Genomic DNA, 25,466 nt, shown 5'->3' on the forward strand with positions numbered 1-25,466 from the left:
AATACAACGAGAGCAGCATTTTTTCTCAGGAACATAGGTGTCAGCGTCTGGAATGACCTTCCAGAATCGGTCAGAGGGGCAGTAAGTCTGGCATCATTCAAGAGAATGGTTAAATTCCATTTTTTAAAAAGGAGATAAGTGTGATAAGAGGAAAGGGTATTTATTTATTTAGTATTTAATATTAATTATTTTGTTTTTTTTACACCCCCCCCCCCCCAAGGATTTTTTTTCTTTCTTCAAAATCATTTGAAGAAATGATTTAGCAGATTCATGGTGGTTAGAATTGCGGCCACAGTCAGGACTCTTTTGTCTTAAGAGTGGCCGTTAATGGTAAATTCTTTGGTTAATTTATATGTTTTGGATGAAAAAAAATAAAAAAAATAATATCTACACTTATGAAGGAAAGAGCACAGACCATTGTGAAATTCAGGTCGGATTTGCTTAATGATTCCAACATATTATTTTGGCTTAGTTGCTTCTTGATCGAATGCCGTGAATGATCTCACTATCTTTTCAGATAAGGGCTTGTTGTTTACAAGCACCTTAAAATCGAATATTTTTCGTCTTACCTTGATCGTATTCTTACTCTGAGTTACACCATAAACGGAGTCATTTACGTTTGTTCTTGCTTCTGCTGTTTATAATGACTTTGTCGGATTTTTTACCACTACTGGGTAAAGAAGAGGAGACTTAAATCCGGGTTCTTTGCTAGACCCCTCATGAATGACAATTACAGGTACTTGGTTCAACTTATGCAGGGTCTTATCAACTTTCTTGCACATTTCTTGAATTTGTATACTATCTACACTTCGGTCAGTTCTGAGGGAGCTGGAACCTCTTGAGGACCGTAAATCACAAACTTCGGCAAGATTTTCCGGTCCTTCGCACATCTTGTCAACATTTTTTCTATGTCAATAACATTATCCTCCTCTTTTACATGTCGAACACATCGCTCATCATATCCGGATTTATCATACAGCACTTTTTACTTCCAAAATCGCATCTTTTTCAAAGAACTGAATTTAGGATTTAATTAGCAAGTCAGATTGTACACCAGTCTCCATCGAGCGATATTAACTGTTCAGCACTGCGTTATGTAATAACTTGCACTCCATCATACAGCCGAGAGAATATCCGGTTCGAGTCCCAAGTCGATATCATAAGAACCAGATACCAATAAGCGAAGGAAGCGTAGTTTCTTGCTATCCGATCCCCGCAGTTTAAGGGAGAAACCACTCCCGGGAAGTACAACGGCCCTTGTGGCAAAAAATCTCTCTTCTGCTTGCCTATTACTAAATTTGAAATATATTCAAGCTATTAAGTCCTTGTATGAAAATCTTTGTACTTAATAAGTCACTAAGTACCAAGGGAGTTTGTACTAAAATATCGAAACTATTATTTAGCCAACAAATGAAAATAATCTGATTATGAATGAATTTTCAATAAATGTCCATAGGGAAATCACACATGTTTAAGATTACTGTATTAATTGGTTATTTCCAAAAATAAGGTGTTTACCCAGCGAACTCTCTATTAAAACTGGAAAATAACTACAAAGTATTCTACTACTTTTGCTACAAACTCGCAGCTGCATTAATCAACAGATGCTGAGGCCTGTCCAAAGCTTCTGCTTTGGTCCTGATTTTTTTCTTTACTTTTTTTATATCCTTGATTTTTCACGTTATTTAGTCACACTGATGACTTCAAATCATCATTGATCATGCCTCAAAATCATCATTTTCTACCGCCCTGGATCCGTTTGCTCTCTTATATGCTCTCAAGTTGAGTGAAAATACTGCTTTCTACAATTTTTCTATTGCTTCCATTCTCTTATTTCTCACTGTCCAAGCAAAGAATGATATGTATTTCCTCAACCTGTTCATCACCTGGGTTGATAGCATATTGTGTAATTTCTCTTTTACATTTACCTCTGACTTTATATCTTGTTTATTAGTAATATCGAGAATGTTATTGTACTCCTCAACGATGTTCCTAAGTAATCCGAGACAATGTGCATAATTTAAGTCAGAATTCATCTTACCTTCCCGTCTTAATCTTGCATCACTAGCTCTGTCTAGAATAATTCAGCATAGAAAAATAGCTCAGAATACCTCACATGGAAGAAGAAGGGATGCAACCCAATTTCAGAGTGGACTTTACTAAGAGCCCCGTTTTATGATCTCCGTTTCATGGCCCTTCAGCAAGGAAGTGCGATGAGGGGTTAGAGGCCAGCCATCCTGTGCTTTCACACACCCTTCCTGTTTAGCTTCCACGGATTTTCTCCAGGTACCAATCTAGAGCCTGGTCAACTTCGGCTGAGCTTAGAGTCATCCCAATGACTCCTATTCTAAACCTAATAACCAGTGACACTAGGGTTTGAACCCTCGTCCTGAAGGACAAAGGGTTTCAAGTCTAGTGTGCTAACCACTCACCTTTAACAATCTTGTTTTGAATTTGGCACTGAGGACTTTGAGGATACCGTTTTTGTCTGCTGAATCATAATCCTTTTAGCAATCCGTAAAAGAGCCAATAAGACAATTTTTACTGTAATATTTTCTATGATTCTAGAAGCAGTATGTTTGAATTTCTACCCAAGCGTAACATTCTTCAGAAATTTATGAGTTGGAATAAAGAGCGACGATTTGAACAGACTAGGGTGGAAGAGAGGGCATTCAGATGTGATGTCTTTGGCGGGTTTTTGATGTGATGAGCTGCCAGTGGTTGTTGCAGTAGTATAAAAGAATAAGGTCCATTGGCTTAGCCATATTTATAATATACGAGCTGTTGGGGTGGCGCTTCGCCACCCCAACAGCTATATATATATATATATATATATATATATATATATATATATATATATATATATATATATATATATATATAATATATATATATATATATATATATATATATATATATATATATATATATATATATATATATATATATATATATATATATATATGTTTTTAACTACGTAAAACTTGCGAATATACAACATTCTTTGCTGTCCCATTGTCTGTACATATAAATAGATTGTCAGGTTTACCGACTCTTGAACATGCAACATATAATTGCCCATGGGAAAAACAATCCGTATTCAGATCTATACCTCATGCCCTTGAGCTTTGTTGATGGTGAGTGCTAATCAAACATTCCCTGTGTCCCCATCGTCATTTATGTCCCAGTCGTCATTTGTGTCCCAGTCTGTAATTTCTCTTTGAGTGTTCCGGTCGTCATTTATATTCCCTGTGTCCCGGTCTGACCTTTTTTAGTTTTTTTTCTTCTTTTGTATTAATGCTACAGCCAAGGTTCGAGCCTGGAAACTCTCGGACCTAAAACCTGGAACATGAAGCTTTACCAACTCAGCTACTTCGGCTTGAATACATTTACCTTTTTTAGTTTTTTTATTTTATTTTTCTTTTTTTTGTTTTCTTTTTCTCCTTTATTTTTCAGTTTTTTTCCTTTTTTTAGTTTTTTTTCTTGTTCAGTTTTTATTTTTTTAGTTTTTTTATTTTTTTATTAGTTTTTAGTTTTTTTTTCTTTTTTAGTTTTTAGTTTTTTACCTTTTTTAGTTTTTTTAGTAGTTTCTTTTTAGTTTTTACCTTTTTTAGTTTTTTTTTCTTCTTTTGTATTCAAGGTTCGAACCTGGAACCTCTCGGACCTAAAACCTGAAACATAACGCTCTACCAACTCAGCTACTTCGGCTTGTATACATACGTTTTTGAATTGGTATATGATGAATTAATTCAGACGTCATATGCGGACAAACAAACAACTTATTTTTATATATATAGATATATTTTATTTTTTTGTTTTCTTTTTCTCCTTTATTTTTCAGTTTTTTTCTTTTTTTAGTTTTTTTTTCTTTTTCAGTTTTTAGTTTTTTTAGTTTTTTTATTAGTTTTGAGTTTTTTTTCTTTTTATATTGTATACGTTCGTTTTTGAATCGGTATATGATGAAATAATTCAGACGTCATATGCGGACAGACAGAAAAACCTTTTTTTTTATTTTTTTTTTTGTTTTTTAGCCTTTTTTAGTTTTTTTTATTAGTTTTTAGTTTTTTTCCTTTTAGTTTTTTTTGTAGTTTTTACCTATTTTTTGTTTTTTTTTCTTTTTTAGTTTTTATTTTCTTACCTTTGTTTTAGCTGTTTTAGTTTTTTTGCAGTTTTTACCTTTTTTTAGTTTTTTCTTCTTTTGTATTAATACCAAAGTCAAGGTTCGAACCTGGAACCTCTCGAACCTAGAACCTGGAATATATAGATTTTATTTTTTTGTTTTCTTTTTCTCCTTTATTTTTCAGTTTTTTCCTTTTTTTAGTTTTTTTTCTTTTTCAGTTTTTAGTTTTTTAGTTTTTTTAGTTTTTTTTATTAATTTTTAGTTTTTTTTTCTTTTTACATTGTATACATTTGTTTTTGAATTGGTATATGATGAAATAATTCAGACGTCATATGCGGACAGACAGACAAACCTTTTTTTTTTTTTAGTTTTTTTAGTTTTTTAGCCTTTTTTAGTTTTTTGTTTTTTTTCTTTTAAGTTTTTTTTTGTAGTTTTTACCTATTTTTTAGTTTTTTTTTCTTTTTTAGTTTTTAGTTTCTTACCTTTTTTTAACTTTTTTATTTTTTTCTTTTTAGTTTTTTTGTAGTTTTTACCTTTTTTTAGCTTTTTTCTTCTTTTGTATTAATACCAAAGTCAAGGTTCGAACCTGGAACCTCTCGAACCTAGAACCTGGAACATAACGCGTTACCAAATCAGCTACATCGGCTTGAATACTTTCGTTTTTGAATTGGTATATGATGAATTCAGACGTCATATGCGGACAGACAGACAGACAATTTATTTTTATATATATAGTTAAGATAAAAAAAAGGATAAAGATAAGCCATTGGTGGTGCATAGGGTGTCGAAACATTTCAGCTGTTGGACCTTTTTTATAGGGACAAATAGGAACAACTAAGTATATAGTAGTAGTCCAGGACTTTTAGCTCAAAAAAGGGTCGAACCCGGACAAAATTGCAATATAAACGAAAATGGCACCAAAATGATCAGAAAAAAATTCTGTACAACATACTAAAAGTCCCCATAAATCCGAGTGGGGCGAGTACCCGAAAAACAGGGGAAAAGGGGGAAATGCGGGGGAAAATGGGAAAAATGCCGAACATGCCCAGAAAATAGATTAAAGTGAGTTTTCTGGGGTTTTCACATACGCTGATTACGAAATTGACATCTAAAATTCAGTATAGAAAAAGAGTACTACGGAAAACGGGGGAACAGGGGAAAGAGGGGAGAAAAGAGAAGAATACAGGGTAAGGGTAGAAAGCGGTTTGGAAGATATTTTCTGGGGTATTCCTATCTGGTGATTATGAAATTGAGATATAAAATGATATACAAAAATCGATTAACATAAAACGGGGAAATGGGGGGGGGGGGAGGGAGGGGAAAAAGGAAAATATACAGGGTAGGGGTAGAAAGCATGTGGAAATGTGTTTTCTAGGGTTTTTCTATCTGCTGATTATAAAATTGACATCTAAAACAAAGTTCGAGAACAAATACAGGAGATCTATAGAGGTTCGGCTACCCCATAGGTTCGGAAAAGGCAAAAAAAAAATTCGAGAAAGAAATACGGAAAAATACTGAAATTACATTATTCCGTATTCCTCGCCGTTATCGACAAGCGCGTGGGTTCGTCAACATAATCCTGTTCTAATTCGACATCCAGTAAGAGAAGCAAGGTAGACTAGTCACCGCGGAGTTCCAGTGCCGACGACAAAACCTATCCTGACGGAATGACATCTAGCGGATCCAATAGTCCCCAGTCTGCGTGGATGCTTACACATGTGACATGGTAGCAGGATAAATCAAGGTACGACGAGATTTTTTTTTAAGTCAAGCATAATTTTGCGTATCGGCAACTCTTCTTTCAGTACTAAGCCAAGTTTAATTCATTATTTTCCCTGGGTGCCCGAATTAATGGTTATTAGTTGCGTTTTGTCAAGATTAAGCAAGAGCGACATCTAGTTTTAGATAAGCAAGAGCGACACGCACAACCGACGGTGTAAGGGAAGCCAGCATCAAGTGATCGATTTCAGTTTAGGGATGAAGCTCCAGAAAAAAGAAGGAAGAGTTTTTGAGCAACTCTCAGAACAAACAGCGAATTATAAGCTACATCGGGGAAAAACTCAGAGCCAAAGGATTTGAAGTCGTCCATGCGAAGGACGATGCTGACTATCTAATCGTGAAGACTGCCGTAACGAAAGCAGAAAACTCTGAAACAATAGTTCTTGGCAACGACACTGACCTTCTGATTCTACTCTTGTATCACCTCCCGCCTAATGCAAAAACACTTTACTTCGAATCGTCAACGAACGCAAAAGAAGCGATAACACGGTCTGGTGCCTCAACGAAGTGCAAAAAAAAATGGGAGAAGTATCCAGGCTGCTTCTGGTAGGGCACGCAGTCTTGGGATGTGACACGACCTCACGAGTTTTCGGACTTGGAAAGCAAGCTGTGCTACCTCTTTTGAAAAAGAGCGAAGTGTTAAGAAAAAAATGCAAAGTGTTTCCGGATGAATCATCGTCCAAAGATGAAATTGTGAAAACGGGTGAATATCTTCTCCTCAGCTTGTATAAAGCACGACCAAACGAAGATCTCACTAAGCTGCGACATCGAATTTTCTTGGAAAAAGTTTCTTCGTCTAATACTACGGCGTTTGTTAAGCCTGAAAGGCTTCCGCCAACCGAAGCTGCAGCTTCATTCCACTCCCAGCGAGTGCGCCTCCAGATATCCCGTTGGAAAGGGGAACCAGCTGACCTCGACCCGGCCGACTGGGGTTGAGTCCTCAGAGACCATAAATACTCACCTGTGATGACCCATTTTTTGCCCGCACCTCAGACTCTTTTGAGTGTCGTGAGATGCAACTGTAAGACAGGCTGCGAGAACTCGCGATGCAGCTGCAAGAAAAATGGATTAGCGTGTACGTTCGCGTGCGGAGAATGTCAGTGTATCAACTGTTTGAACAGGGACAACGAGATTGTCGAAGACGAGGAGCTCGACTAGTGATATCAATGCTGTGTTTTTCAAGTCAACTATACTGCCTTCGAAAGTGCAAATTTTACATATAATAGCCATTTTATATATAACTGCCAAGCGGTTGTTTTCTTTATGTTTAGTAATTCAAATGGTTGTAAGAAATGTCTGTGATTCAAGAAAGTACAAGTTTGATACTTAAGCGAGTTATTTTGTCCATAGGCCTACTTATTAGCCATTAGCAGCTGGCTCAGGAGTCTGGCCTCCCTTCCCCTTTTCCGTTGTTTCCTCAAGTTTTGTTCGGTTTTCATGGTTCTCGTTTTCTTTCCTTCATTTTAGGGGTCAGTTTCGTGATCAGCAGATAGAAAAACCCCAGAAAACACATTTCCACATGCTTTCTACCCCTACCCTGTATATTTCCCTTCCCCCCCCCATTTCCCCGTTTTATGTTAATCGACTTTTTTATATCATTTTATTTCTCAATTTCGTAATCACCAGATAGGAATACCCCAGAAAATATCTTTCAAACCGCTTTCTACCCCTACCCTGTATTCTTCTCTTTTCTCCCCTCTTTCCCCCGTTTTCCATAGTACTCTTTTTCTATACTGAATTTTAGATGTCAATTTCGTAATCAGCGTATGTGAAAACCCCAGAAAACTCACTTTAAACTATTTTCTGGGCATGTTCGGCATTTTCCCCATTTTCCCCCGCATTTCCCCCTTTTCCCCTATTTTTCGGGTACTCGCCCCACTCGGATTTATGGGGACTTTTAGTATGTTGTACAGAATTTTTTTCTGATCATTTTGGTACCATTTTCGTTTATATTGCAATTTTGTCCGGGTCAAACCCTAAAAGTCCTGGACTATAGCGACTATATATGGGCAAAGTTCTTTTATACTAAAAATGGGAGTATATGCTCTTTCTAGTTTATATGCAATAATATTCTTGCCATGACATTTTGATGCAATATAATTGTGGCTCAGAACTTTTAAATATATATATATATATATATTATTTGCTGGTGTGCTTACCGTAGTTAGCCATCAAGTTTTATATGGGCAAAGTTCTTTTATACTAAAAATGGGAGTATATGCTCTTTCTAGTTTATATGCAATAATATTCTTGCCATGACATTTTGATGCAATATAATTGTGGCTCAGAACTTTTAAATATATATATATATATATATATATTATTTGCTGGTGTGCTTACCGTAGTTAGCCATCAAGTTTTTACAATTAAATAGAGAAGTTCGGTTGCACTTTAAATTTCTTCAAAAGGATCAAGTAATTTAAAAGAATCTTGCCCGTTTTGAATAACCTGGGAAAGGTTTCATAAACCATAAATTGTAACTGCAGTGTAAAAGAATCATCATTCCACCTACTCCATGTCTGCAATTCATAATGAATGCTCTTTAGATGATTCAAAGAAATAACCATCAGTGTGATAACCTACCTCATTACGTTAGGAGAAAGTAAGCTCGGCTTGGCTAGTCATTAGATTCTGACTATAAAATAAAGGAATTTTCCTTTATTTGAAACGACATTTAGGCCTCGTCTTGTTTGTTTCTTTTAGTAATATTGAACTGTATATTCACCTCCTGTTTACATTAGTTAAGAAGCAAGAGACAAAATAGGGAACAATCGAGTGGTATCTCCTCTTATTCCTTTCGAAAAGAAAGATAATTTATTAATTTTGAAATTTTGAATATTTTGGACATTTTTTTTAATAGTTTCACTTCTGCTTTCAAAACATAATAAACTTATTTGTTAATTTTTCAGGCTAAAAGTAACAACATGTGCTTATGGAGGGGACTGTAGAAAATCTTTCCGTTCAAACAAAATATTCAGTGGAAAATATACTACGGTATAAGGAAATAAAATAGTTAACATAAAATCCATCCTTTAAGCTCTAAATTAAAGGAGATGGGGAACTGAAAACAAAAGGATCTCCAGCGCTTTAATATAGGAAACTAATAAAATCATAATAATAGAATCACAGGCATCATAGTAGGGGAGAGGGGGGCGAAACCATACGGGGGCGAAACCGTCCGTTGGACCTCTCGTCCAAAGTCTTTGAACTAATACATTCAGAAAATCGCTGCTAGATGCCATTCATGTAGCGAACATTAGGCGGAAGTTTTGAATATTTGATGCCAAAGACTACTGAGATAAGAGGTAAAGAAGTTTTTATATACTCTCTGGAAATTTCGACACCTATAGTCCTCGTCATATATTTTCCAAGCTATTTTAGCTACAGGTTCGTAAGTTAGAAGGATCATAAGAGGTATGTTTCCGGTATATTCCTCGTAATTTTCATCAAGAAATGTCTGGCGGTTTCCAAAAAAAGGTAAATTTTCAAAATGGCGTCAATAAGGGGTGACTCCGGACAGTTTTATGGGGGCGACTCCGGACACATTTCGTGGTGTCCGGTTTCACCCCTTGCTGATGGAAGTATCTCCGAGTCTGGAATTGAAGTAGCTAGGTCTAGGAAATTACCAAATATTTCAATTTTATTATAGACTAGGAATAAGAACTTATTAAATTCAACTTTCAAAAAACAAAAACAATATTACGCCCCAACAGCGAGCAGAGCTCGTAAGGCTGGGACAGTATAAATGCATAGAAAAAACACAACATCTCGTCATAAAAAAAAACATACAAGATAAAAGTTAACAGAGGAGGTCACCCCAGCGCGAGAATCCCACAACAAAATATATATTAAAATCTATTATTCATCAATCCAGACACCCAGGCAAAGAACTATTTTTGAAGTATGTTTTCTCAAAGAAAATCAGCTCACAAAACTTTGGGACATTTCTCTCTCCGTGCTTGACATTTTAGATTTTGATTTTACAGATGGTTAGCACCTATATTCGAAAAGGGGGTGGCCCCCCAGGTCCAGAATTATTGAAGCTTGCTGTGAGACAAGTCTTAAATGAGAATTCATCTTTCTGATCAGCCACGGAAGAATTTTCTTTGAAGAAGTCTACCCTTGTGGATGCCGTGAAACGCTACAAGAGTAGAATGCAAGATCTTGGGAAGGGTAGCCCAAGTGCAAACAATGATAATGATAGTGTTCAGGAGAGTTCCAAGTTCGTTTTTACTCCCAAACAAGAGAGAGATCTTGCTATATACCTCGAAAACTGCTCAGTATTGAAACACGGACTAAATCCAAATGCAACGAGAAAGTTAGCCTACCAATGGGCAACAACTCTGAAGCTCAAATTCCCACCAAGTTGGGAGCTGAATGAAGGAGCAGGATTTGACTGGTTTAAAGTATTTATGAAGCGTAATGCCAATTTGTCCATTAGAAAACCGGAAAATACAAGCCAGGCTTGTGCTGCCGGCTTCAATGCCACTGTAATTGGTGCCTTCTTTCGTAATCTTCAGGGACTGTATAGCAAGTAACAATTTCGTCCTGGTAGGATTTGGAACTGCGACGAAACAGGAGTACCCACAGTTTTTCAGGCTCCGAAGGTGATTGCTAAAAAGGGGGCAAAACAGGTGGCACAGACCGTGTCGGCAGAAAGAGGGGAAAATACCACAATGCTGTGCTTTGTGTCTGCAACTGGTCAGACTATTCCATCAGTGTTTTTTTTTCCAAGAGTCAAGGCTCCTGAGAGAATGTATCAAGATGGACCACCAGGATGCATTGGCTTAGCCCATCGCAGTGGATAGATGACCTCGGAAAATTTCGTTTGTTCATTGTAGCACTTCCAGAAAGAAGTTAAACCTAGCAAAGAGAATCCTGTTTTGATCTTGTTCGACAATCATGAAAGACATATTTCAATTGAAGTAGTTTCCTTGAGCAAAGATAATGGCATTCATCTTCTGACCTTTCCTCTCCATTGCTCTCATCGCATTCACCCCCTTGATGTTTCGGTTTATGCACCATTCAAACATGCCATCAGGGAGACATTGGAAGTGTTAGTGAACTTCAGACTGACGAAGAATTTTCTCCTGGAAATCTCCTGGTGCTTGTGAGGTTTATGGCGAAAAAAACTCTGATAAACATCAAAACATCAAAAACATCAAATTTTAAACATAAAGATTGCAACACTATGTTTGTGAGATTGAAGAAGTGAGTGGCAGATTAGCTAAAATAAACTACCTCCGCAAATCAAGTGAAAAGTTCATCTTCCCAGAATGTCCTGATTTTCCTGAAACTGATTTTGATGATATAATTATGAAGTTGCCTACTCCTTTTGCTGCAAGAGGGACAGGGCGATCAGGCAGTCAAAGGCCTTGTATTTGGGTGTGACTTGTCTCGCTATGCCATAAAATAATAATGTGAAATACCCTTAGAGCTCTTTTGATATTCCAGTTAATTCTGCTACTTTTATATTATCTGAATGCACTGTTTGAATCGTTAACTAATAGATGTCCGAAAATGCCCCTCATGTGTCCGAATTCGCTCCACGGTAGGGGCGACTTCGGACATTTTAAGACGTCATTTGTTTTTGGGTCTCACTGTGAAACGACTTGATGGAAGTCATTGAAAAAAAATCCTAAGAAAGATGAATATTTAATCTTTCTGTTCATGTGAAAACAAAGTTTGTATCTTTAGAAGAACATCTTATAGGGTCAAAAACTCAAAAACGTACGGTTTCGCCCCCATCTCCCCTACTCCATAGCTAAATTGAAAATTGAATTTGTTTATAATCTTAGCACCAACAGTACACCCTTTCAGAGCAAATTCAAATTTATTCTTAAAAGCTCTCTGCGACACATTCGGTCTTTGCATATTTGAAAACTATGAGTAATGGAAGTCGCTAGTCATAAGATGTTCTTGAGGCTTTTGCTTAATAACTCCTTAGAAATTCTTTCCTCAAGCATTTTCACTGTGGTCACTAGTGGCGTTTTTACACATACAAGCTACTATGGCATTGGGTACTATGTGCTATATGTATGAATTCGGGAGAGCAAAAGCTAGAATAGAAACTCCAAATTTGTTATTAAAATATTTGCTACTATTCTTCTTATGAAAGTATGTATGGGTTGAAAATGATTTTTTATTTGCCAAAAATTTAAAGAAAATTACATTATCAAATAAACTTACCGTGATATAAACTGAAACTTTAATTAGGAAAGCTTAAAAACTCATTAAGGAACGATTGATGCTGCCAATTATTTTTCTTTGGAAACAACTTGTATTTTGAGTTTGAACAGTGTCCTGTAGTCTTTTTGCTGTGAAACCCATCTTTTGTGTAAAGAAAGTCTTTTCCAGAAGTTTTGACCCTGTGTGGTTCTGGAAGTATTTTCAAAAAGAATAGTTTAGTGCTATGAATCCTTGTTAAAGGTATGTTTTAATTCTATTGATGTAATCTTTTGACAGGTCCTCTTAGGCAAATCACATTATTCCCCAAGTGTACGTTAGAAAGGGAAGCCAAATAGTGCTGTTCTTAACTATTGTTAATATGTCAAATTTTGAACCATTGGAAAATAATACAATACCATATTGGTTGTTTTGTGTAAATTTAAAAATAAAGATATTTGCTTTAGTTCGAAAGATGTTAAAATAACTCGCTGTTTATGGTGGCATGGTTTAAAAGTATCTTAAATTTACTTTTTTTTTGTAGACGAGCTCCGTTCTTCGTCAGTGCAGCTTTCTTTCAAGTTTTGGAAATTATTTCAAACTTCTTGGCCGACTTGGATTTCAGCTTCAAGAAAAGAATCGCCTTTTGCCATCACTTCAGCTTCTGCAAGTTTTCATGTCTGCCGTCTTTCCGCCTGCAATATCCTTTTTAGTTTCAACGCCAGTAGCCGAAAATGCTACTGAAGCCAAAGTTCGTTGGTCTGTCGTTGTGCAAAACTTCATATTTGGCAACCAGTTGTATGAAGACTGGAAAAAATTCCTTCATTCTATACCAGAAAAGAAGGAGGAAATCCCCCACTATCCTGACACTTTGAAAGCAATAATAGTTGCATGCAAAGAACAAATGTCTCAGAACGAGAAGTGTCCACTTATTGTGAGACTTCTCGTTGAAGGGTTTTTGCGTCGCTACAAGAAATCACAGACGGAAGCATTTATATTTATGGCTTTGCTATTGGCTATTTTGGGGATATACCCGGAAGCAAAAGATCAACCAGCTATAATAACAAAGACAAGTAGGGATTCAACTTCGCTTTCTGTTCAGGCGACTTCAAAGCCTGAAACTCAAGTTGAGGCTGTTTTAGGCATGTTGTCAATCTTAAAAGAGAAAGAATATAACCTGATGACTGATTTAAACGGCTTATCCTTTATGAGCTGGCTTCAAAATTTAGTACAGTACCTCATAAAAGAATTTGGTAAAACTGTTCCCAAGGTTATGAAAGTTTGTGAAGTATTGATGAATATTAACCCAGTTTCTATACAGTATGTTCCTGGACCTATTATCAAATCTGTATTAAGTAGCCGAACTGATGTAACTAATAATGATTGTGATAGTCTTTTATCAGCAATTTTGACAGCTTTTGTGAAGCTCAGGGATGTGTCTAAATTTGTGCAGCTTCTCTTGCAAGCTTCAAACCTGTTAAAACTTGGATCAGACTTTGTGGGGAGGCCATTTTTGGAGTCTTTGGAGAATGTTGTGACTTTGGAGCTGATTTCTGCTCAGACTATCAAGTTATGGGAACTAATATTACAGGGCATTGAGAATGACTTTAAATCAGGTATTGTTTTTAATTTCTTTATTTAGTATTATATTGAAAAGAATAGGGAGCTAAAGTAACAAAATACCAAAACAAAAATAGCTTGTGTTTCACCTTTAGTGCAAAAACGAAATATACTGAAACCTATATATACTAAAATAACCTATGTCGATTTTTTTTAGTTTTATGTTGTATTCTATTGTATGAGGAGTCATGACCATCAAGCTGTGGGAACTGATATTACATGGCTTTGAGACTTTTAAAAGTGCCAAAAATCGACAAACTATGCAAAAATACATATAGAAATTCTGAAATTTAAAGGGGGAATACGTTTGTACTTGTGCTTTTTTCTATCTGCTGTTTATATTTACGTTTATTGTTTATTTACTGTCTATCTGCTTATGTTTTTATTGGATATTATGCCCTATTGTGCCATATGGGGCGTGATTTGATTTTGTTTTATTGATATTTGTACCTATTCACCACGACCTGGCTTGCCTGCGCTTTTTCTATTGGTACTTAAATATTGGTTTTTCGCTGTTTTATCTTGATGATTGGCAAACATATAATTCATTCGAGTGCATACTTATTGTAGTATCAATGAAGAAAGAAGTTCTTTCCTCTTCAAATTTTTCTCCCATTAAAATTGCCTAAGCTTATTTATATATTTCCCATTCTTTATTTCCTTTTTCAGTATTTCCCTTCTATTGAACTGAAGATTCGTATTAGCACAATAAGTTAGCGGTATTGCTTCATAGAAAGGTCCAAGTACACATAAGACGGCTAAACTTATTGTTTATGCTACTGTAAATTCAAGATTGCAGAATCGATTTTGGACACTAGAGTGGCCAGGAATGCTCCTATTTATTTTAAAAGTAAAGGAGTCTATTTAAAGATGACATTTAAGAAGCGTAGTTGTTTCATTTGTAGTTTTACTGCTAATAGACTTCAGGATTAAAACCTGAGAGGGATACTAAAAGCAAAATATGCAACTGGAGAATTTCGTAACACAGAGGGTGGATAGAATGATTTAGGGAAATAACTGATAAAATAGCAGACGATGTTTGAGGGAGAAAAGTAAAAAATTCGGTTAGGAATCAGGGGCAACGCACTGCTGTTGCCATGTGCCTCCCATGTTTTTCTCTATTACTCGTGTGGAAGGTGTGGAAGGTGTGGTCTTCGACAAAACGGAGAGGGCTCACTCGAACAAAACTCAAAGTTGTAGTGACCTGTTCAGGGCTTAAAGTGGATGGGTGGTGACCAGCTCCCTCCCCCCTGTGCCCTTTTTTGCCCCTAAATATCGTCGTAACCTTCTGGGGCATTGGAAAGTCATTTTGTTCAGAATAGTGTAATAATCTAAAAAATATGTCTCTTGAGTCCATGTAACCCCACATTTCAAGGGGTATATGGCCCTAAATTATATATATATTAACTCTCTTTCACGGATAGGTTACAGTAAAAAAGGTGGTCATGTTCGGCCCTGATTGTCCGATCAATTTGAAACTCTTAGGGGCAATTGAATAAACTAGGATTTTCCAGTGTTTCCTAAGGGTATTCTCGTGAAACGACTTGTATACCATAATAAATCAAACGACGAATTGTATTTATTTACTTCATATAGTTAAAACCTATGAAGCTAAAGCTAAGAAGGTCCCAACTACTCGATTAAATGGCCGCTACACAAGCAGAATACATCAATTCACCATTTTGCGTGTACCTACCTTTAACACTGTTAGGAAACATATGAATAGGCTATAAATAATGCGATATTCCTCATCCTTGTCTTTTCTAAGTAGATTTTGTCAGCCAGCCATCGTGTTTAATTCTGGGATCGATTCTACTATCGGGAAAGTTGGTGGACCACACACTACCAGAAGTCCAATTTGAAGAGATCTCGTGTCTGTCTACAAGAACTCAAGAAATGATCAAACAAATTTTTGAGAAAAAAGACTTGGACAAGGTGAGAAGGATTTATTGGCCTTTTTATCTGTTACTACTTCTGAAACTATGCCAAATAATGTAAAAATGATCTTGCTTAAAGATTTACCTTTTATTCAACGGTATTCGTATATGAAATATCTTACATGAAAGCTTCAGGGTTTGCTGCTTAGTTCAACTGATATTTCATTTTTAGACTATAGTTCAGTGAAATTGGTTGGAGAGGGGGCATCTAAATATCAGACCTCTTGTAAAACTTAAAACATTAGCAAATTTTTTAACATAATATACCTAAGTTTTGTGACTCGTGAAAACAATTTTGTCTGACTCGTAAAAATATAACAAAAATGCATATTAACAGATCTTTGATATATTTTTTTTCTTTTTTTTCATGACTCCTTTTGAACAAAAATCCTAGGAAGGCTCTTGCTTTATTATCTTACAAAGTTTAGAGATCAAGTCCAAGACGCAACAATTAAGCCAATTATGTTAAATGTATGTGGGACTCTTGGAAATTTTTCTTTGATGGCTTCCATTGGCCTTAGACCCCTTCTTACAGTTTCTTTCAGTAATATCTATGAATTTTGTATGAAAATACACATACCGAATTCAAATTTCAAACATATAAAAAAAAACATGCAAAATGCTGAAAAAAACAAGAAAATTAAAAAACCGGCAAACGATGGTAAAACAACAATAACAAAATGAAAAATCATTCCTTAGTCAAAGTAATTAAAATGCAGTGTCAAATCAAGTTAAAATGCTAAAAACTGGTTAAGCTAAAAAACTATTAAATAACATATACAATTTAAAAAAATATAAAGTCGCATAAAAAAAGGGGGTTGGCAAAGCAAGCGAACAATATTCAAAACTTGGGCAACACCAGTACAAAATAATTAAAAAGAGACAACTACCAGGATATTTCGTTGATTTTTTCCATAATGTAGATGCCAAATGTTTTTATTTGATGGTAAAGGAGGGAACTGGGGCATAGATAGGCATGGGCTCAGAAATAACTCGAGGTAGTTGAAATCTGGTTTGGGAGTGTCTATTGGGGAAAATATCTTCGATGAAAGGTTTGCTATTGCAGTTTTTGCAAAACCGAGACACAGTAGAACTCTCCTGCGCTTAAATGTTTCCAATCTGGCTTTTTTTTTTAGAAGAAAGAGCTTGGAACCTTAGCTTCTTTTAAAATTATTCGCGGGGCTCTGTTTTGAATAGATTAAATTCTTCCCGATTCTTCGTAAGAGATGTCAGTGTGCCAAACTGGACAAGCATATTCAAGCTGTGGGCGAACAAAGTAAGTATAAATCCTTAAAAAGTGGGAAATGTTTGCTCAGCCTCCTTTCATTCGGATATCTGATTTTGATTTGTTTTTTCCTTTTTTTAGAATGATCAGAATGGAGTTCTTAAATTGGCAGTGAGTTATAACGAACTTCATTCAAATCTAATGAGGTATGTTGCTGTTTACCGTCAGTGTCAGAATGAAGAAAGAATGGATGAAGACAGTGACAGTATTCCAGGACTTGTTGCACCACCAAAAAAATTCAAAAAAAGGGTTGATGCATCACTATTAGTAAGATTATTATTATTTCTTCAAAGATGAGAAGTGTGGAATGATAACTAACTATACCTGATCGACACTCCTTGTTTTGGAGCGTCATGTACATGTAATTACAAAGGGTTGAACTAAAATGATGCATTTAGTTAACTTACACGCGGTTATTATTGAGATGTTTACAAAAGCTCTGTTTATTGCATATATCTAAGGGGGACATCCCGCTCTTTTTCCTACCCCCAAAAAGGGCAACTGGCTTGGAAGTTATTTTGGCTTATCCTGGGCCAGCGAACTTCGGTAATGTACAAATCTTAAGTATATGAAATAATTTTACGATTGAAGAACTAGCCAGATATAGCATTTTCCAAACTAGAATGGCTATAATTTACCAATAAGGTTGTAAAAACTAAAACGATGCATTTAGTCGATTTACACGTGGTTATTATTGAAATGTTTGCAAAAACTCTATTTACTGCATATATCTAAGGGAGGCATCCCGCTCTTTTTCCCAACCCCCAAAAAGGGCAACTGGCTTGGAAGTTATTTTGGCTTATCCTGGGCCAGCGAACTTTAGTAATATACAAATCTTAAATGTATGAAACAATTTTACTATTGAAGAACTAGCCAGATATCGCATTGTCCAAACTAGAATGGTTATAATTTACCAATAAGGTTGTAAATAAAACGGGAGGTTCAGATTTAGGAATTATATTTCGATTTTTGATTGGTTTTATATTTTGTAGGCTGATTCCTAAATAATATGTTGTTCTACTGACAAGTAAAACCTCTTTTCTGATGTTGAATCTTTGAAAATGCCAGTATGTTATGTCTAGACTCATGTAATAATAAAGATATACGTGGCGCTGCTTTGACCTATTAGGTAGTTTAGTACTTTTGGTTTTATTAATTTAAAGTAAGCGCTAAGAAAGCGGTGAATTACCTTTGGAAAATCAGTTTATTGTGCAAATGTATGCTCTTTAAAATTGTGGAAAAATGTCCTTTCATTTCTTATGCATAGAAATATGTCACTTGCTCAGATTCTGTTCATAGCTCAATATGATAAGACCTCAGTAAATTACTTTTGTTAAAAATATTTACTGTATAGAAATGTATATATACTATATAGGTATGAATGTGTTTCTATTTTCACTTTCATAATTATTAAAAACTAAGTTTAATCGAGCCAAATGTTGATAAGAACCGGTTTTTTTTTTATCCCTATGGACAAGGATATTTGGGAGACAGAAACCAATCCATGATGGGTGTTTTGAGAAGGACGCAGGACAATCAGATATTGATAAATATTCTAGGAATGACCTAGAACATAGTATATACAGATATATCCCTATAAATATCTATATCTAGGAGGGATTGTATCTTTATATCCAAATATAGGGGGAATCATTGGCTAGGGATGACTGGAGGGTGATTGTAAAGAGTCTTATTTCATATAAGTCCCCGTAGCACGTGATACCTCTTTCGTTTTGACTTATAGTGACTCACATCTGGTGGATGACTTAAAATCTTTTTTTTTTCAAATTTTGGCTCTAGAACCATGAGTCCCAACGTGAGGCGTAGGACCCATCGGTGGGGCATGACAATAGTTTCGTGTTTCATGAATAGGATATGCACCCTTTGGCTGACTTCAAAACCTTATTTGAAAAAAATAAAATATAGTTTCACGTGAATAGCGTCACGTTCAAATGCATTAAAGGGGCAAAAAGATACATGATATTATCGTAATGACGCTATGCGTCGTATAAAAGGCTTCGTATTCAGAAAATATTCTTTATTAGCATAAACTTTGCCTGGAGGCAGAGTCGTTCAAAGGGGGAGGGCAATCAGGTCAGCTACCCCGGTTCCTCAGCTGGGGGGGAGGGGGGCAGGGTTGGGGAGTTGCCCACTTTGATCAAATTTTTAACTTTGATTCGAATTTTTTGATTATATTCGAATCGGGAGGAGACACTGTAATTAATTTTCTCGCGGGCGCCACCAATCTTAGGAACAGCTCTGCCTAGAGGACGACCCGAAAAAAAAATATTAAACCTAATGGCCTTTTAAGCTTTCTTCAGGTGAATACGCGTAGAATATTGAATAAACAAAATTAAATACCGTGAAGGGGCATCAGAATTTTAGGATTGCCTAGGTGAGGCATGGGCAAAAACCGTTCGAGAACGGTTGCTCTTGAATCAACGACGGACTGACCTTTTTTCCATGACCCCGTCGTTTTATCGGCCATTTATTGTATTAAGGCCTGTGCAAGGTGACTGTAAATCATTGAAACGTTTCCAAGTATTAACAAATCAAGTCTTCTAGCAAACGGCTTAAGTAATGACCAAGACTACACTGGCTTTTATCTTCCAAAAAATGAAAAGTTATATGGAATGAGGAAGTTTTTGGAAAACAGTACTTAAAATAGAAGCTAGACGAATATTTCTGCTATAGATCCTTGACCAAAATTTGAATTCAGTGAAAAAACTGTTTGTTAAAAATAAAGACGAATTAAAAGCAAAAATCTAAATATAAACTTTTTTATTCCTATATAAATGTTTTATTAAAAATTTGAGCAATTACCTATTAATATGCGTGCTTTTTATTGTTGTTGTATTTAGTAAACCATGACATGACATGGGTCAATAGTCTTTTTTGTCAGTTTCAGGTAAACTTTTATGAGGTGATGAAGCTGCCCTTTCTTAGTAATAGTTTGCATCCCATATAACTTTTATTTTTCGAAGAAATGGCTAAACCATTTTAGCGAAATTTCTAACAAATTTCGTTTTAAGTTCAATCGAAACTCTTATTATTCCTTTTCGTAGGATTTTTTCAGTAAAGCCAATCAAAAGGAGAACCGCCGAGTTCAATTTTCAAATTTTCAGTTTTCAGTTGTACATTTTGAAGTTACTTGTATGAAGAAATAGGATCGTATTCATTGTGTTTTGAATAAAAATAAATCTGAATAAAGATATCTAACAGGTTTTAAAATGTTATCGATCGATGATGGAGGACTGATAACACCATTCTGTGCGGAAAAAATGACACTTTGAAATTATTTCGTCATGCCCAAAAACAAAAGGCTGTACTTAATTTTTTTCGGAAATGAGTTAGAAAGTCAGGAAATAATCCTATTGCCTTCCTTCATTCCCTAGTTCCATCTATAGTGGTTTCAGTTGCATTTGCGTATTTATTTTATAGATGGGAGGAAAGATCATTTACAGTTGGGATAAAATGCATCCGAACCCAAGCTGAAAAAGTACTTCACTTATTTTTACATACTAATAAAGTCATATTATTTAGCTAACAATGTAATTTTTACGTTTTTTTTATAAGGTAAATTATAGGCATGGTGTTATAGTGGATTGTTAGTCATATTTATTTCAAATGCTTATTACTTCTGATTTAAGCATTCTTGTAAAAGTTCCGATCGAAATATTTTTTGATTTGTCTTGAATTCCTTGTAAAGAAAAAACTTTTAGGGCCTGCCATTTGAAAATTTCAAGTACCCCGTATAGCGCAAAGGTGCACCATGTATCTAGAGTTAATGTAACTAAACATCCCCAAACATTGAATAATAACAAGTTAAATTGTGTTCATGTTGCAAAGGTAACCTATTAAATAAAAAGAATTAAACTGTTTCTGTGAAACTTTCAACCCCTATTTTTCTTCTCCCATAAAGATGTAAATATGTATGATACGTCATTTTGTTCGAATGTGATAGTGTACATTATATGCTTTGATTTTAGAGGATTGACTGGAGGAGTTGCCTCTTCTCTAGTCTCATTGAGCCTAATTTGACCCTGAGATCAAAACATCAGTGACTCTTCTTAGGCGTCTTGTACGCATGCGATTCCTTTTCCTGAGGTTTCTTCTTTTGTACTTTGCCTCATCACCGCTAGCAACACTACCAGATTTACTTTTGGTTTGATCAGGTTTCGGAATAGTATTTAAAATAGGTATATTCCGAAAAACGGTGGAAAAGGAACTGCATTCCTGCAAGAGATCTCTAAGTTCTCGAATTGCTTTATAATTGAGTGTTCTCAACAATAATAATAATAATAAAGATAATTAGACCTAAAAGGTCTGATAGTCATATTAAAATAGGTATATTCCGAAAAACGGTGGAAAAGGAACTGCAATCCTGTAAGAGATCTCTAAGTTCTCGAATTGCTTTATAATTGAGTGTTCTCAACAATAATAATAATAATAAAGATAATTAGACCTAAAAGGTCTAATAGTTATATTAAAATAGGTATATTCCGAAAAACGGTGGAAAAGGAACTGCAATCCTGTAAGAGATCTCTAAGTTCTCGAAATGCTTTATAATTGAGTGTTCTCAGTAATAATAAAAAAGATAATTAGACCTAAAAGAACTAATTGATTTTGATTAAGCTGAGTGCGAGCCATGTTACGCGAGCCGTTCAGAGGCCAATTTGAGCAGGTGATTCGAAGTGACAACAGAGAAAACTCACAATAAAGACTCATTGCTGATTCTGGCTTTAATGCACCACCCGTCTTGTAGAGAAAATTTGCAGGATCCTTTTGGCTTTTCTTTTATTCCTGAAATATAAAGAATGGTTCTAAGTGAAAGTTTGAAGGATTTAAATTTGAATGTAAACTTTATAGTCTAGAATAGCTTAATTTGAATTTAAACTGACTCACTGCCATCTACCAGTCTTTTTTAGTACTGGGTGCTATTGTATTCTAATTATTTTCCCTATTTGCAGTGCTAGGTTGGAGTCACTTACTCTTACGCTTAAAAAATTACACCTAAAACTTCCCTAATTATTTTTTTGTACATCTTAAATTATGTAGCTATTCTGTCGAATGTTTCCTGTGTGAAATCCGTTCTAACCTTAAAGGGGAATCTAATGGTTTTGTAACTGGTCTAATTTCAAAGATATTTTAATTACATTTTTGCAATTTATTTATAGAATCCTGCTCGAGGGTTTTTCGGGAGCATCTTCTCCCGCAATACACATCTAACAAGGTCAGGGAAAAACTATAAAGAATATGGCATTGTATTTTAAAATCCATACCGACGGTGCGGATCTCCGTTTCATGGCCCTTCACCCAGGAAATGCGATAGGGGGCTGGGGGCCAAGCATCCTGTGCTTTCGCACTCCCTTTCTTTTACTTCCCCCCAGGTACCAATTTATAGCTGTATCGACTCTGGCTGAGCCTACAGAGTCACTCCAATAATGGGTGATCAAGATATCTACATAGCCGTAGTCTAAAAAATTTTATCTTCCCATTTATACCATGTTTTTCTAAGTCTTTGCCATATTCCATAGGGCAAAGCCAAACAGGAAGCTATAAAGGCGGATGCAAAGACAACAGATAAAAATAAGGTCAGAAAATCAAGTTAGTCTCAAGCAGGGAAACAACCACCACTACCCGGTACACGTAGTTAGGCAATAATACAATCATAGGTCAAAATCCTTATTCTTTACTCCCTCCTCCTTCCTTCATAGGCTTGTTTTACTCTCCTCTAGATTTTCAAAATCCGTGCTGACGTTGCGGATCTCCGTTTCATGGCCCTTCCGCCAGGAAGTGCGATAGGGGTTTTACTTCCCCCAGGTACCAATTTATAGCTGTATCGACTCTGGTTGAGCCTACAGAGTCACTCCAATGATTCCTGTTTAAACCAAATCTGTTTATTAACTTAATCCTTTTATGTTTACCATTCCTGTAGAACTTAGGCATATATATTCTGACTACCATTACATTTTTGTATATTTTTTATTTGGTTTTTATAATCTTCCATTGTTTCAGAGTGAGATTCATCTCCAATTTTTCAAGCTACATGGACGTGAGGAATTCACTCCTGAAGATTTTGATCACCTCCATAAGATTGAACCCAACTCAGCTCAGTTCGCGCTATACTGTAAAAGCTCTTCTCCTGAAGCCTCTATCAAATTGGCCAGTCTGCTTATGATACCCTCACATTCAAGTTTACTAAATGTTTATGATGTCGTAGACAATAAAAGGATTCAGCTTGGTTTATTGCTCAATTTAATTGATGAAAATATTGACGGCTGGTCTAGTTTTACAAAGATAGTGAAAGAAAATCATGGAATATTTTATTCCAACAATAATAGGATGCAAGAAGACAGTCTAAAAAAAATTACGGCTATAGTTGAAAAGGACTTTTTAGAAAGATCAATTGAAGGAAATATGGAGGTCAACTTTATGTTGCAAAAATTGGAAATCCTGGGGCACTTCCCAGTCCACAGCTTTAGGCGCGTCGAGAAAATTCTTTTAGTATGTTACCTTATTGCAATTTTGAGTTCAACAAATCAAGCAGACATATCGGAAAAAGTGTGCTATTTGTTAGTGTGTGCTTTGGACTCAGGGGACAAAACTTGCCCCATATTGACCTATTTTGATCCAAATAGTATACTCCCATGGCTTATAAGAAAAGGAAAGATATTGGACAATCCTAAGGTGCTGAAAGCCGTCTTTGAAGTATTTACAGAGATAGCAGCAAAATCATTGGGTAATATGGATAATTTTTCCGGTTTTTCAAAGGAGGAGTCAACAGATTTATCTCAAATGGCTGGAGCTCTTTTTCTGGAGAACTTGCGGAAGGTGAGATAGAACTAAAATTGGATTCTTAAATTTTACACACACACACCCCACCCTGTTCTCTCTCTCTCTCTCTCTCTCTCTCTCTCTCTCTCTCTCTCTCTCTCTCTCTCTCTCTCTCTCTCTCCCTCCCTCTCTCTCTCTCTCTCTCTCTCTCTCTCTCTCTCTCTCTCTCTCTCTCTCTCTCTCTCTCTCTCTCTCTCTCTCTCTCTCTCTCTCTCTCTCTCTTCCTCTTCCTCTTCCTCTTTTTATTTCCCTTCCTCTTCCTCTACATCTTCTCTTCCTCTACCTCTTCCTCTTCCTCTAACTCTTCCTTTACCTCTTCTTCTTCCTCTTCCTCTCGACTTTTTTCAGTCTTGCCCGCGTAAAATGCACTGGTATTTCTACCTTTTTTTCTTTGTTTTTATAATAGAAGCTTAAAATATTCTAAAAGCTTCTTCTTTTTTTAGGGTCAAAAACGTCTTAAGAAATCACCAAACAAAGCTACTGCAGACAAAATATTAAAAAGTATCATCAAGAGCTTTCAAAAAAGCCTAAAGGCCTCCCCACAGTTATTTGTCGACATGGGAAACTCAACAAAAAATAGTACATTGCTTTCTATTTGTTCCAGTATCCTCAGAGTTTACACCGAAGCCAAACAAACAGAAAAATTGAAAGCCAAAACGGTCTTAAATCGTCTTCCCAGAATTCTTAGCATTGCTTACAGAGGAATAGAAAGTGGAAGTGAAGAATGGGCCGAGGCTTCCAAAGAACTATTTGACATTGTTCTTGTCAATAGGAAAAAACTGGCTCGGAAAACCCCTAGCAATGTGATGTCAAAACTGTGGGAGGCTTATAAGAAATCTACACATGAAAATAGATGGCATGATGGAACGCTGAAGATAATTTGTAGTATTGTCAAAAAAGTCACTTTGGAAAGAATTTGTAATGACATAGTTCTTGGATTGGTAAGTGTTTCTGTTAACTTAAAAGTTTTCTGTAGACTTGAAAATTAAAAAAAAAAAAAAAAAAATTAATATAGGATCTATTGCATCTCTAGAAACTCCCAACGTTTTAGAAAACGAGAACTGTGACAGGCTTATAAAAAAATTATAAATGAAAATAGGTGGCATGATGGTACAACAAGATAATTTATAGTATTGTCAAAAAACTCAGATTGTATAAAATTTATAATAGTAGATAGTCCTTGGACTGGTAAGTATTTCTTTAAACTTTAACTACTTCGGTAGACTGTAAATAAAAATAAAACTAAAAAGAAAGAAATATAGGACTTACTGACTTTCAGGAAATACCCAACATTTTACATAGTGTGCAAGCGTTTACGCTTATTTGACACTAAGTATCTTATGATAATAAACGTGAATTTTTGCTGAGACTAATAAAGAAGAAGAACAAAAAAGATCCGAGAGACTAAGTATAATAGAATACTCGTGGCAGAGACCTGCTGATAAAAAAGCCAAGATTTATGAATGACATTTAAAATAGGTCTCTTTTGATTTAATACCCTAATTCCTCAAAGGAGTAAAAAGTAGCGATTTCTTTACCATATGAATGGTTGAAGCGTTAATCGGCTAGTCCACTCCTCTAGATTTTATTGTCATATATCAGAGTTGAAAAAAAACATTTCCATAAAAATTATTTTCCCAACTTGTGTAATTTCTCGTAAAACATGTAGACGTGCATTTTTAGGTCAAAGTGTTTCCAGGAGACAGGTATTTTGGATCATTCT

At 35.6% G+C, this 25,466-nt stretch overlaps 1 protein-coding gene across 1 annotated transcript in view; it reads left to right on the plus strand.

Annotated features, from left to right (window-relative positions):
• LOC136027112 (uncharacterized) overlaps positions 1-25,466 on the plus strand; it is a 75,054-nt gene that overhangs the window by 31,729 nt on the left and 17,859 nt on the right. Inside the window, exons 5-9 of the mRNA XM_065704057.1 lie at positions 12,609-13,680; positions 15,453-15,619; positions 16,988-17,173; positions 22,925-23,740; positions 24,187-24,684. Of these exons, the coding sequence (XP_065560129.1) occupies positions 12,609-13,680; positions 15,453-15,619; positions 16,988-17,173; positions 22,925-23,740; positions 24,187-24,684 (2,739 nt within the window). The remainder of the gene's footprint in view (positions 1-12,608; positions 13,681-15,452; positions 15,620-16,987; positions 17,174-22,924; positions 23,741-24,186; positions 24,685-25,466) is intronic.

Source organism: Artemia franciscana, chromosome 5 (assembly GCF_032884065.1).
Source record: "Artemia franciscana chromosome 5, ASM3288406v1, whole genome shotgun sequence".
Classification (NCBI taxonomy): Eukaryota; Metazoa; Arthropoda; class Branchiopoda; order Anostraca; family Artemiidae; genus Artemia; species Artemia franciscana.